General features: G+C 36.1%; 2 protein-coding genes and 1 long non-coding RNA gene across 44 annotated transcripts in view; all 3 read left to right on the top strand.

The window, feature by feature from the left end:
* The first annotated feature begins 692 nt into the window (after positions 1-692).
* On the top strand, positions 693-2,729 carry LOC130732777 (probable L-type lectin-domain containing receptor kinase S.7). Its single transcript, XM_057584766.1, has one exon. It carries the CDS (start codon positions 693-695, stop codon positions 2,727-2,729), a length of 2,037 nt encoding a protein of 678 aa, XP_057440749.1.
* An 830-nt stretch (positions 2,730-3,559) lies between these two features.
* LOC130731501 (organ-specific protein P4-like) lies at positions 3,560-4,147 on the top strand. The gene is made up of 2 exons (XM_057583810.1): positions 3,560-3,619; positions 3,911-4,147. Exons 1-2 carry the CDS (start codon positions 3,575-3,577, stop codon positions 4,145-4,147), a joined length of 282 nt encoding a protein of 93 aa, XP_057439793.1. The 5' UTR covers positions 3,560-3,574.
* A 3,341-nt stretch (positions 4,148-7,488) lies between these two features.
* LOC130732988 (uncharacterized) overlaps positions 7,489-14,703 on the top strand; it is a 28,439-nt gene continuing 21,224 nt past the window's right edge. For 33 of the 42 annotated variants that reach the window (XR_009017260.1, XR_009017263.1, XR_009017253.1 and 30 more), the window contains exons 1-9: positions 7,490-7,888; positions 8,008-8,066; positions 9,691-9,777; positions 10,287-11,828; positions 12,369-12,527; positions 13,177-13,246; positions 13,847-13,883; positions 13,994-14,174; positions 14,366-14,583. This is a non-coding gene — a long non-coding RNA (uncharacterized LOC130732988). Of the gene's footprint in view, positions 7,889-8,007; positions 8,067-9,690; positions 9,778-10,286; positions 11,842-12,368; positions 12,528-13,176; positions 13,247-13,846; positions 13,884-13,993; positions 14,175-14,362; positions 14,584-14,703 lie in introns of all 42 variants that reach the window. The other 9 variants (XR_009017244.1, XR_009017247.1, XR_009017272.1 and 6 more) reach the window with 9 other exon arrangements.

Here is a 14,703-nt window from a genome sequence, read left to right as displayed (position 1 = left end):
TAACAATATGGAGTTGTGTAAGTAGTGCACAATAGGAGGCGTGTAATATAGCACCACTGTTTAAAAAAATATTGAATAGACACACATGGTGTAAGAGAGATCTGTAAAAAAAGAAAGAAATAAAGAAATAAAGATAAGTAATGATAATGAATGAATGTGCGATGCGATGTGATCAAAAAAAGAATTTTGTGTAGTGTTAATTGTCAACATATGATTAACTTAAAGATTGGAATGAATCTAGGATGCTAGTTAGTTGGTTTTAACATAAAGATTGGAATATCCAATATCATCCTGGCTAAGCTTTGAGCAATCAAAACATTACTAATGGTAAGTTTTGACATTAGATATAACAAAATGATTATGGGAAGTGATTCTCCCTCAATTATTCAATTAATCACTTCGGCTAAGGATGAGACTCGCCCTTATTTAAATATCAACAAATCTATCAAAGAGATTATTCCACATGGAGGTAAAATATCAATTTGCCCCTTGGATGGCTGAACCCTTGACTCACCTTTCTCATGGGTTTCAACTCAGTATGGCCTGCACATTAGTATTGAATTGAAATTTGAAACCCCCACTTTTATTTATTTATTTATAAGCCCTTGAAACCTCCACTTCAACGGTTAAACCCACACACTCTACTTTTCCCGCGCCACACAGAAAGAGACACTCTCACTCTGTTCTTGTTCATGGCAATGCATACGCAAAGAACCTTCTTCTTCATCTTCTTCACTCTGTTCTTGATCTTCTTTCTGAAACCATGCGCCTGCATCGATTTCGAGTTCCCATACTTCACCACCACCATCAACAACAACCTCACCCTCGTCGGCGATTCCTACCTCAGGAACGGCGTCGTCTCTCTAACAACACCCACCGTCGCCACCGCCACAAGCACCGGAGCAATATTCTACGCCAACCCCATTTCCCTCTTCGACCCATATTCCAACACCACCTCCTCCTTCTCCACTACCTTCTCCTTCTCCATCACCAACACCCTCAACCCAACCTCCTTCGGTGACGGCCTCGCCTTCTTCCTCACCCCCACAAACCCCTCCACCGCCGCCACCCCCACCACCTTCATCGCCGTCGAGTTCGACACCAAGCTCCACAACCGCTTCAACGACCCCAATGAGAATCACGTGGGTCTCGACATCGACGCTCTCATCTCCCTCAAGACTGCCAACCCGATCTCCCATGGCATCGATCTCAAGAGCGGAAACCCCATCACCGCGTGGGTCGATTACTCCGCCACCGACCCAACGGTGGTCGACGTTTTCTTGAGCTATTCAAGCGTCTCCAAGCCGTTTGATCCTGTGCTTCGTGTCACCGTTGATCTCTCTGAGCATTTGAAGGACCCCATGTACATTGGGTTCTCTGCTTCGTCCTCTGATGGCAGCAGTGAGCTTCACCTGGTTGAGAATTGGAGTTTTCGGAGTTTCGGGTTCGTTCCGGTGAGACCCTCGTCGAGAGCCCCTCACAATGTTTCCGATAGCACCGTGGGTCTTACTGTTGCAGGTGAAGGTGCCAAGAAACAGGGGAATAGGAAACAGGGGAAAAACAGAGTTGGGGTTGGTTTTGCTGTTGCGGGTCCAGTGTTCTTCTGCGCGGTGTTTTCATTCTTGGGGTATCTTTCTGTGAGAAAATGGAAGAAGGGTGTGAAGAAAGTTACCATTACGAACTTGAAGAAACCTGGGCCATCACCGTTTGTGGCTTGTCCAAGGGAATATGATTACAAGGAGTTGAAATCTGCTACCAGAGAGTTTCATCCCAGTAGGATTGTTGGGCATGGTTCGTTTGGGACTGTGTATAAAGCGTTCTTGATCTCTTCAGGTACCATTGCTGCAGTGAAGAGATCAAGACATTCCCATGAAGGAAAGACTGAATTCTTAGCTGAGTTGAGCATCATAGCTGGTTTGAGGCACAAGAATTTGGTGCAGCTGCAAGGTTGGTGTGCTGAGAAAGGTGAATTGCTTCTGGTGTATGATTTCATGGCTAATGGGAGCTTGGATAAGGTGCTTTACAAGGAGCCTGAGAGGGGGAAGGTGTTGAGTTGGGGTCACAGGGTTAACATTGCTCTTGGTTTGGCTTCTGTGCTGGTTTACCTTCATCAGGAGTGTGAGCAAAGAGTGATTCATAGAGACATTAAGACTGGGAATGTGTTGTTGGATGGGAATTTCAATCCAAGGTTGGGGGATTTTGGATTGGCAAAGCTCATGGATCATGATAAGAGTCCTGTTTCCACTTTGACTGCTGGGACAATGGGGTACCTTGCACCTGAGTATCTTCAGTATGGGAAGGCTAATGATAAGACTGATGTGTTCAGCTATGGGGTGGTGGTGCTTGAGGTGGCTTGTGGGAAGAGGCCAATTGAGAGGGAGGGTGGTGCAAAGATGGTGAATTTGGTGGATTGGGTTTGGGGGTTGCACTATGAAGGGAGGATACTTGAGGCTGCAGATAAGAGGTTGAATGGGGAATTTGATGAGGAAGGAATGAGGATGATGCTGCTATTGGGATTGAGCTGTGCTAATCCTGATAGTGCTATGAGGCCTTCCATGAGAAGGGTTCTGCAGATTCTCAGCAATGAAGCTGAGCCTTTCAAGGTTCCAAAAGTGAAGCCAAGCCTCAGTTTCTCTTCTGATCTGCCATTGAGTATTGATGAGCTTGTTTCAGATGCTGAAGAGTTCAATACTAATTACCAGTCCATGTGTGAGATCAAAATTAGCTGAAGTTCTTCAACTTACATTCATTTCATTCCTTAGTTTTTTTCCCCAAGGGGATTTGTTGTAACGTGAATATTATAGGAAAAGTCATAGTTCATTGACAGGAATTCCAAGATCTGCCTAAGGCTCAGAAGCTAAAATGTAGTATATGCGGATTTTGACCTTATTTTGAAATTGAAATTGAGGGTGTGTAAATTTTGGGGAATCCAAGACTACATGCACAAAAAAACTTTGAGCTCCTAATTGGACCACCCCTTTTTGATATGTTTGGATATCAATTGAGTGCAACATTAATAAACATTCATCTCAATCCATATGAAGAATTTTATCTACTTTATATTTTGAAGCGAGTGTTAATATATGTTTTTACTGATACTAACAAAAGGTTATTCAAATATAGCTTTAGAAAAATCTGAAAGTTGAGAAGGGATAGCAGCATGATTAAAATCCCAACCTCTTTTTCTTTTTTGTTTCTTATAAACATTAACCATTTGTGACTAAAAAAAATAAACATTAACCATTCCTTTCACTCTCCTTATATTTGATTCGAGGTATATAACCTACATGTGTCTGACTCTACAAATCTCATGAAAGAAATTAATCTTGATCTTGTATACAATATTTAAACGGATGATCCATGTTAGATTTAAATAGAACAATTGAACCTACTATGGTCTCACTTCTCACACTCTGATTAGCTTTGCTATCCATGCGTACATACATGTGTACACACATATAGATGGACGTGTGTATGTCTCGTGTCACTTAAGGACTTCAAAAATAAATAATCAGGAGCATATCCAAGACTTGAAATGTCTCATCTAACTTGGAGTCCCCATCTAAGCAAAGAAATGAAGTCTATCTCTGCCATGCTTGTAGTCTTCTCTATTCTCTTGGTAAGCTTTTATGAAGCAGCTCTATGCATCTGAAAGTTCATTTTATTTTTATCATTTCCTCATTTAACTAATAGGATGTGTACATCATATTCTCTTTTTTCATAATCAATTCTACTTCTAATATTGAGAATTTATTCACTGAAGTTTCTCCAAAAACTAATTAATTTTAGCTTTAGAATCAACTGTAAAAGGATTTTCAAACATACACTAACTCAAGTTGTTATTGAAATTTGAGCTAACAAGTTTGTCATGTGTTGCTGATACCTTTCTATTTCATCTATGTCGTAAAAGGTTGTAAACCTCAGCTATGCAAGAAAGGACATGGGAGAATATTGGAAGAATGTTATGAATGATCAGCCTATGCCTGAAGTGGTTAAAGACCTTATTGAAGATCCTCAAGTATCAGATGCAGGAAAGGATCATTTTATCAGGGACTTTGATATAAAGCCTAATAATGCCACAATATTTCACACACATGTGGTGCCAACAAGCAGGAGCAGAAGGCATTTGACTAGAAATTTGAATTAGTTGCTCAAGAATCATAAAGTCATGGTTGAACAAACTCTCAAAATGAGTTGAAACTGTTAGAAACAAACAAGAAATTAGAGTGCAAATATTAAGTATTAGTATGTTGCAATAAGGCATAAGCAAATATGACTATGATGCAGCAATTTATGAAAGCTTAAGCCACATGTGTTTCCATATCTGTGTAACATGGCTCTAGTCTTGTATTAAGAATGTCAACTAATAAAGTCATCTCTGTCTTTGCATTTCCTCATCTTTGTTGATATTCTGTAATATGAACACTACAGGAAAAATCATAGTAGATTGACATGAGTTCAAAGTTAAGTAATCCACTGAATCACATTGTCTGAGCTCTGCTCAAGGCTCAGAACTCAGAAGCTAAAATGATATACGGATTTTGACCCATTTGAAATTGAAATTAAAGGTGTGCAAATTTTTACCTGAAAGTGGTAAGCAACCATGTACTTGTTTCAAAAAATAATGGTAATTCTTGACAAGTGAGAAAGGGATTGCTTTTCAGTTCAAAACAGCATTCATCTTATTATTTTTTTGGTTCTTATAAATAATACCGTAGGTAGTATTCTACAAGGATTCCCTCTAATCCTAATATTCCTGAGGCCGCTGCACTTAAGGAGAGGTATGTTTATTTAATAAAAAATCATTAAGAATTATTGATTATGTTAAGTCAGATAAATACCTGCACTTTTTAATTTTCTTCTTCAAGTACGATAGCAAAATTGCTACTAACACTTGTTTCTCCCAGGGAGCCGGATAGAAAATATGAAAGTTTGAGAAAGGATATAGCTGCTGCATGATTAAAATCCCAAACTCTTCTTTTTCTTTTTTCTTTCTAGTAAACATTAACCAGTCACTTTATTCTTCTTAGATTGGATTTCAGTTATATAACACTAGGAAGAAATCAATCATGATCTTATGTACAAAATTAACCAGTCACATGTGTCTATCTCTATAATTCTCATGGAATAAATTAATCATGATCTCATATACAAAATAAATGGATGATCAATGTTATATTTAATTAGAACAATTTAACCGATCAGTGTTGGTGATACCTTTCTATTTCATCTCTTTTGCAAAAAGATTGTCAACCTCAGCCATTGCTTTTAACTGCTGGGACAATGGTACCTTGCACCTGAGTATCTTCAGTGTGGGAAGGCCAATGATAAGACTGACGTGTTCAGCTATGGGGTGGTGGTGCAAAAATGGTAAATTTGGTAGATTGGGTTTGGGGGTTGTACTATGAAGGGAAGATACTTGAGGCTGCAAATAAGAGTTTGAGTGGGGAATTTGATGAGGAAGGAATGAGGATGATGCTGCTATTGGGATTGAGCTGTGCTAATCCTGATAGTGCTATGAGGCCTTCCATGAGAAGGGTTCTGCAGATTCTCAGCAATGAAGCTGAGCCTTTTAAGGTGCCAACTGCCTCAGTTTCTCTTCTGATCTGCCATTGTGTATTGATGAGATTGTTTCGGATGCTGAAGAGTCAATCCTAACCTGTCCATGTCTGAGATCAAAATTGGCTGAAGTTGTTGAACTTTAAATTCATTTCATTCTTTAAATTTTTACCCCCCAAGGGGATTTGTTGTAATGTTGATATTCTGTAATCTGAATACTAGAGCAAAAGTCATAGTTCATTGACAGGAATTCAAAGTTCAATTCAGTGAATTTGATGGTCTTAGCTGTGCTCAAGGCTCAGAAGCTAAAATGTAGTATATACTGTTTTTTTACCTAATTTTGAAATTGAAATTGAAGGTGTTTAAATTTTGGGGTGTCCAAGACTACATGCAGAAAAGAACTTTGAGCCCCAATTGGACCACTACATGTTTGATAGTTTATGTTTGGACACCAGTTGAGTGCAACATTAATAAACATTCATCTCAATCCATACGAAGAGTTACATCTACTTTATATTTTGAAGCAAGTGTTAACATATGTTTGTACAAATACTAACAAAAGAGTATCCAAATATAGCTTTAAGTAGAACAATGTTAATTTTAAATAGAACAATTGATCCAACTGTGGTCTCACTAGGAGTCCCAATCTAAGCAAAGAAATGAAGTCCATCTCTGCCATGTTTGTAGTCTTCTCTATTCTCCTGGTAAGCTTTTATGAAGCAGCTCTATGCATCTGAAAGTTCATTTTATTTTTATCATTTCCTCATTCAACTAATAGGATGTATACATCATATTATATTTTCTCATAATCAATTCTAATTCTGAAACTAAGAAGTTACTGACTGAAGTTTCTCCAGAAATTGATTAATTTTAGCTTCAGGATCAATTGTATAAGTGTTTTCAAACATACTCTAACTCGAGTTGTTGTTGAAATTTGAGCTAATGAGTTTGTCATATGTCGCTGATAAGTGATACCTTTTGATTTCATCTCTTTTGTAAAAGATTGTGAACCTCAGCCATGGAAGAAAGGACATGGGAGGCTATTGGAAGAATGTGATGAATGGCCAGCCTATGCCTGAAGTGGTTAAAGACCTTATTCAAGATCCACATGCATCAGATGCATGAAAAGATCATTTTATCAGGGACTGTGATATAAAGCCTAATAATGTCACAATATTCCACACACATGTGGTGTCAACAAGCAGGAGCAGAAGGCATTTGACTAGAAATTTGAATTAGTTGCTCAAGGATCATAAAGTCATGGTTGAACAAACTATCAAAATGAGTTGAAACTGTTAGAAACAAACAAGAAAATTGAGTACAAGTATTATGTATTAGTATGTTGCAATAAGACATAAGCAATTATGATTAAGGTGCAGCAATTGATGAAAGCTTAAGCCACATGTGTTTCCGTATCTGTGATACTTGGCTCTAGTCTTGTATTAAGTATGTCAACTAATAAAATCATCTATTCATCTTTGTCTATGCATTTCCTTGTCTTTGTTGATATTCTGTAATATGAACACTATTGGAAAAGTCATAGTTCATTGACATGAGTTCAAAGTTAAGCAATCCATTGAATCTCATTGTTTGAGCTCTGCTTAAGGCTCAGAAGCTAAAATGATATACGGATTTTGACCTTGTTTGGAAATTGACATTTAAGGTGTGCAAATTTTTACCTGAAAGTGGTAAGAAACCATGTGCTTGCTTCAAATCAGTTGGAAACCAGTGGCCATAGGATATGGATGTGGAATGGTATTTGGAGTTGGAATCAATGAAGAAGGAATTGAGTTGACATGAATGAATGAAAGATATGAATCATTTTGTAATAAAAATAAACGGTAACATTTGATTTTGTTGTGAAAAATAAATAAATAGAAAGCATAGAAAGTACGGGAAGATGAAAGAGTATAAATAGAGATAACGGAAACTTTGCAGAAGGAAAGGAAGAGGGTTTTGCATTGCAAGAGTGAAGAGTGAGTGAGTGAGTGTCAAGAGTGAAGAGTGAAGCGTGAAGGAAGAGTGAAGATCATCGCCGGCCGCAACAACCAGAGCGTTTCTTTCTCTCTATTTTCCTTTCTCTTCTTCTTCTTCTTCTTCTTCTTCTTCTTCTTCTTCTTCTACGGTAACATTAACGGTAACGTTAACTTGAGAGAGAGGGTTTCGAATCAAACAGAGAGAGAGAGAGAGGGTTTCGCCTCAAACAGAGTGGGTTTCTTTTCTTTGCTTCAAGAATGCAAAGAAATTGATCAAGAATCGTTCAATTGGAAGAATAATGGATGTGATCAAGATGCAGCAGAAATTGCTGCTTATGAAGTTGAGGAAATAGGTATTCTATGGAATTCAAAACTGCTACATTTTTTCTTATTTTGGTTTCCTTACCCACATGGTTCATGATAGTCTAAATAATTTATCCTAAGGTTTTAAAGTCTTCTTGCCTTTTTGCAGGAGTTGAACACTTGCTTAGAGATGTGAAGGATACAATCATTAGCACCCTCGCAACAGAGGTGCTCTTCTTGATACTTGTTATATTAATATTTCTTCTGTATTTCGCCACGGATGCTTTCGCATTATGTTTGCATTATAGCATGTCATACTCATCATATCCCTTCTCATGTTTTATCTATCTTAGCCCACTTTCTTTTGGAATTTCAATGTTCATACTCTAGGGACCCTATTTGTTTGATATGATTAGCCCTTTCTGAAGAGTGATCAATAGAGAACTGATAATTAGCAAAGACTTTCCTGATCTCTATTCTCTTTCAAATATAGCTACTAAATGTGAGCTTTGAGCTTAAATAAGGGTCTTGTTACATCATATTATGTTAAAACCCTTTCTTCTTTTCATGAGTGACATTCCACATTGACTGTGCATTCTAGAACTTGGCCTGTAACCATTTTGAGATGACTTCTTCTTGAACGCATGTTTCAGGATGAAAAAGGCACTTCAGGTATTTTTCAGGCCCCAAAATTTGCTGTTAAAGTTACCATTAGTAGTTGCCCAATTTTGAGCCTAATATGAAAATTAATTTCTTTGGTACCCATCTATGGAATGTGAATCTATCTTCTGAATTGAGTCCTTTAGAGTATAAATTGAGCAACTTAGGTAGAAAATGAGTGCGAAATCAATTCTGATTTGAATGTAAGTGTGCAATTTTTTTGAAAAAAGAGAATTAGAAAGGAAAAAAAAATGTTGAAAAGGAAAAAAGAGAAGAAGCATAAAAGAGCAAAAAAAAGAGAAAGAAAAAAAGGAAAAGGAATATGAAACAGAAAAGTATGAAGTCATCAATAAACAAAAAAAAAGAAAAAAAAAGGAAAAAAAAGAAGAAAAAAGAGAAGAAGGAAAAGAAATATGGAACAGAAAAAAGTGCATGAAGTGTCAAATATTCAGTTGGTCTATGTGTAGATTATTTTGTACACAGTTATTTAGTTACTGAATATACAGAAGTGGCAGTTTCTGTTATAGTTAATTTAACTCTAATAGTCATCATATTATTTATTGTGGTTCTCTATACTTAAGTTGCTCTTTATATGTTCTAAGGGATGCTTGTTGTCATTTAATTTTGTTTAGCCCCTTGATATCCTTCTTCTTTCTCAGAATCTTACCTATTGAATTGATTTTCCTTGGCCAAATTACAACCCTTGAAAAGACCTTTTGACTTTAACACGCATTCAAAAAATTTAAGTTGTGGAGATTTGGTTTAGGGCCAAGCCTATGGAAATGTATTTTCTATGTGGAGTGGCTGAGTGAATTGTCTTAACCTGTAAACACTTTGAGGGATTGTGAGAAGTGTACCCCTGTTTGTTAGAGAGTTTGATTTCAGGACGCTTAAGACTCTAATTGGGTAACCTTTTGATCATCTCTGAATTGATTGCTAATCACTTATATTTTTTTTGGGTTCCTTTGGTTGACACATACTTATTTTCTCTATTTTCCTCGTTGGGCTAAGATACTTGCTTGAGGACAAGAACATATTTAAGCATGGGAAGATTTGATGTGTGTGCATCTTGCATACTATTTCCATAGTGTTTTGCATATTTTCTCTAGTTAATGCATTCATGTTAATTTTGGTATGCATTTTACTTGTTTCTGTTCAAATGATTTTTTTTTGTTTTATGTTGTGTTTGCAGGTGGGTTTGGGTTAAAGAATTGGGAAGAATTTCGTAGAAATTTGGAAAAGAAGTTGTGAGCATTTATGTTTTTTCTGGGGTATTAAGGTATGATGGTTCCATATATAAAATATTGTTACAGCAAGCTTCTAGGTTTTCCTTGTGCTTGTCAATTTTTCTCTTTTTGCGGAGAACCCCTGTGATTTTGATCGTCTAATATGTTCATCTTATGCATAACAAAAATGGGAGATCTAAGAAAATATAATTATAACTTAAATCTAATTATTATCGGAGTTTGTTTTGAAAGTTTTTTTATTCCTTTAAGGAAACTAAGAAGGTAAAAGAAGGAAAAGCAAGGGTGTATTTGTGTGAGGAGCTGAAGAAAATTAGTGACGGGATTTAATTTTAATTGATGGATTTTCAATCGATTCGATGTTTCATTTTTTTCATCTACTGCTGATCAGTTTTCCAAAGCATAACCATGAGATATTGAGATGTACTTCATATCAGTTCGTTTCGTGTATATTTTTCTGGTTTCAGCATGCATATTTTGTGACAGCCTTTGCATTCTTTCATTTAATTAAACAATTTGTTTTTGTTTTATCTTGTGTTTGTAGGTGAATTTTGGTCCTAGAATTTGGGAGAAAGTGAGAGAAATTTAGACCAAATCAGGAAAGACGACACTCTAGAAGCAAAACAAGCTCAACAACACACTATCTTAGATGACATGATAGCTTCCCAACAAGAATGCCATCGGCATCCATTATGCGAGATATGCACCACTGGCACCTTTTTCAGGGCTATTATCCACCACCTAGTTGATTTTGTGAGTTCTTTCCTTTTTCTCCTTGTTAACTTCACTTTTACATTGGGATCATTTAACGTTTAAGCATGAGGAGATTGATTTGCATTATCATTTTTTATTGCCAGTGTTACTTGTTAGCATGCGCATATTATTTCATTTTGTTTGCATTATAGCATGTCAGACTCATCATATCCTTTCCCAGGTTTTATCTATCTTATTTCACTTTCTTTATTAAATTTTAATGTTGATACTTTACCCAATTTGTTTGTTTAATTAACTTAAGTACATATAAACTTGTTTTAAAACATTTTTTTAGAATTGAAATACAAATTTTAAACCACAATATAAGCTTTGGATAGCAGTAGCACAACATATAATGGTCCAGTTGTGTGATGGGGTTGTGGATTAAGATCAGTTAGTGGAGCCAATGCCCAAGGTGTGGAGGACCCAAGGTTTGGAGGGTATATGTGAGAAAGAGAAAGTACAATGCGGAAAAGAGGGATTGAATGCATGAGTAAGTTAGGAGGGCAGGTTATGAGTATGGGGGGATCATAGTGGAGAATCATACTGGTTATACACGATTAGAGAGAGAATTCCAATAGGAATTGGAACCTCTGTAGAAGCCATATGCTCTGGTTGGTTTCTATTTTCTGTTTTGGTTGTTATAGTGAGTCTTACCTAAATTTTCTTTCTCAAGATTCCATAGATGTCCTATTGAGAATTTATGTGTGCGCATCTTGCATACTATTTCCGTAGTATTTTAAATCTTTTTCGTATTGTTATCATTCATGCCTGTTGATTTAGTATGCAACAATGCATTTTAGTTGCTTTAGTTCACATGATTTGTCTATTTTATGTTGTGTTTGAGGTGAAATTTTGTCCTTTAATTGGAAGTATTGAAAAAGATTGTTAGAATAGATTGCCAATAGGGGTTTTGGGAGCAAGCGAGCGAAATTTAAACCAGATCAATGGGAGAATCATTAAGGTAGTTTATATACGGTTAGAGCGAGAATTTCAATAGTCTTTGGAACCTCTGTAGAAGCCATAGGCACTGGTTGATTTCTATTTGTTGTTTTGCTTGTCATAGTGAATAAATATTTTCTTTTTTCTAGATTCCATAGATTTCTTATTGAAAATTGATGAGTATGTATGTTGTTGCATACTATTTTTATAGTATTTTGCCTATTTTCTTTAGTTGTATCATTCCTGCTAATTCCAACATGCATATTGCTTGTTTTAGTTCAAATGATTTGGTTTTTTTTTCTTGTTGTGTGTGTAGGTGAGTTTTGGTCCTAAACTTGGGAAGAATTGAAGAAATTTGTTAGAAAAGATTTTCGGTAGCTTTTGGAATCAAGTAAGCAAATTTTGTGAGTTCTTTAATTTTTCTCCTATTTATCTTTGCTTTAACATTGGGTGCAACGTGACATTTAAGTATGGGGAGATTGGGTTTCATTAACATTTTTTAGTTTTAGTGTTATTTTGTGTGCATGCACATATTTTCGCATTATGTGTACATTATGCATGTCGTACTCATCATATCCTTTCTCATGATTTATCTATCGTTGCCCACTTTTTTAGGAAATTTAAATTTTGATACTTTAGGGACCCAATTTATTTGTTTACTTTATCATATTCATTATAATGATTTATTTTGTTACTCATTGAAAGACGAAGCTGCATCTGAAATGCTCACTCAATGTATCATGAGTCATTTCACTTATTTGTCTCAAGGACTCGGTAACTACTGCTGACTAATTTTGATATGAAAAATTGACTGTAGGCATTATGTGTTTTGCTGGTATTTTATCTGTTTGATTTTGTATTTTCTTTCTTATTCTCTGTTACTGGAATAGTAGGACTAATTTGCATCGATGAATCTGTATATTGTGATCAGATGACAGATTCAGAAATGGATAGACAGAGTCAAGGCTATTTTCATCCTGAACCCCTGTATCCTTCTGAGGGCCGGCTTATAGTGTCCTCTAACGCTGGTCACCTAAAAATTGTTTTGCGTCTTCTTATTATTTTTCTGCTTGTCGGTTTTCTTTTTGAGGTATGTGCTAATGTACTTATTTTTATCTACTATCAAAGGAATTTAGTTTACAAAGAAGGGAAAGCCCAACATGCCATCTTGCATCTTTAACAGGACTGTTTTGTGTCAAAAACACGAATATAGCTTTTGGTAGACAGGTTATAACAGAACATAGCATGTTTTTTAATATATTTGATGCATATTAAAAGTAGAACGGCACACAACAGAAATTAAAAAGTAGTACATTTTACTTAAATGGGTTGAACTAACTAGAACAAGCTATCCCATTCCATATTTTCTGTGTTAAATACTACCTTATTGATGACTTTTTGATGGCTGATGTGTCCAATTTTTCATCATATAATGCTTCTGAAATAGTTCAAAATTCTTTATACCAGTTTTACCTCTAGCTGTAATACTTTTTAGTTACACAATGTTTTGGCAATTCCTTAATCTGCTAACTTAGTCTAGTATTGTTTCCCGTTGATTCAATGTCTCATTTCTTTCTGATCAATTTTCCAAAGCATAACCATGAGATATTGAGATGTACTTAAATATCAGTTCGTTTGTTTTATTTTTCTAGTTTCAGCATGCATATTTTGTGACAGCCTTTGCTCGCATTCTTCATTTAATTTTAACAATTTGTTTTTGTTTTATCTTGTCTTTGTAGGTGAATTTTGGTCCTATAATTTGGGATAATTGAAGAATGGCGATGACAGATTCACCGCCTAGTTGATTTTGTGAGTTCTTTCCTTTTCTCCTCTTTAGCTTTACTTTTACATTTTGCTCAAATACTTTGTTTCAGCTGTTTTCAAAATGTAAGCCCCTCTGTCAGTACACTTTTTTAGGTATGATTAAGAATAGCTAGCACGATCATTGTTTTGATTGTCAACAATTAAATGCTTGTTCTGGTTAATTACTTGATTTTGCTCCAATAGTTTGAAGAGGAAGCTCATATTCTAAGGACATTTCGTCAATACCTTTCATTATTTTATTCTGACATATGGCTGTTTGTCCAGAAGTTTAATCTTTTCTACAGGTTTAATTTTAAAATTGCTCCTTCTGAAATAATAAGTTCTTAAACTGGTTATTTACTTTTAGAACCAGTTCACTTTTGGTTTAGTTTAATTTTAATTTCCCTTTTTTGAGGGTTAACTAATGCGTAGCACCCTTCTGTCATAACAAGTGGCATCTTTTAGCGTATTTGGTTCCCGCTCATTGTCTTTTGCTTTATAATTGTGGCGTACTGGTTGATCTATTTTAACTACCATGTCAGCTGATGAGAATTACATGATTCTTCATCAATGACTTCTCTTGATATTTTGTTGGTGTTTTTGCAGACGGACTTTCAATAGCTTGCCCTTTGACTTGGGTCAGGTAAATTTGTTCTCTTTTTCCACTAGACTTCATTTTTTTCATGATTCAATTGGTTTGAAAACAACAAAAACACGATATTTGGATTTTTTTCTTTGTGGAAAATTTCTTAGCAAGGCTTTAGGGCTAATCAACACAAATGTGCACATCATCATTAAGTGCTTCCTCCACACGCTACCAGACGGATGGCACCAAATTGCTGGCTGAGCCAGTGCTTCTTCTCCTACACGCAGGAGCAGCTCCACCTCGTGCCGGAGCAGAGCTCTAAGAGTAACCAGCTCCAAATTGCAAGTTGTAAGTGTTCTCTAAACTCTGAACTTTCACTGATGCATTATTGTCACTGGAATATATTTGTGGAGGTTATATCCCCATCAGTTTGTTCTCAAGTTTGTGAAGCTTGATGTCAGAGACAATATAAACTTATTGTACGCACAGAAATACAAGATTCTTGGAGGATATTCACAGTATCTTTTTTGTATCAGCAGGTGTTGTTTTCAGGACATGGGCTGCATGGTGTCCTCTCCAAAGGATTCTGGTGGAAACAGAAAGAAGCTCGGGAGTATTTGAGAAGATTCTGCCTATGTTCCTGGTCTAAGAATTCCTAAACCTGTTGATTTTGCAGTCACAGGATCGGTTGTGATCTTACGACTACATTTTGAAAAGTACTGAGTAATTGATCAATTTCTAGGGGTTTGCCAAATAGGTATGATCGTTGTACAATAAGAAATGTCATCAATTATGCTATGCACCACTGCAACCTTTCTCAGCTCTGCGCCATTATCCACCACCTAGTTTATTTTGGGGGTTCTTTCCTTTTTCTCCT

Source organism: Lotus japonicus, chromosome 1, assembly GCF_012489685.1.
Source record: "Lotus japonicus ecotype B-129 chromosome 1, LjGifu_v1.2".
Lineage (NCBI taxonomy): Eukaryota > Viridiplantae > Streptophyta > Magnoliopsida > Fabales > Fabaceae > Lotus > Lotus japonicus.
This window is presented reverse-complemented; position numbering and strand designations above follow the sequence as displayed.

Coding starts and splice junctions, on each gene's coding strand:
- LOC130732777 (XM_057584766.1), top strand. CDS start 693: ATGGCAATGCATACGCAAAGAACCTTCTTCTTCATCTTCTTCACTCTG.
- LOC130731501 (XM_057583810.1), top strand. CDS start 3,575: ATGAAGTCTATCTCTGCCATGCTTGTAGTCTTCTCTATTCTCTTG. Junction 3,620..3,910: donor TAGTCTTCTCTATTCTCTTG/GTAAGCTTTTAT, acceptor ATGTCGTAAAAG/GTTGTAAACCTCAGCTATGC.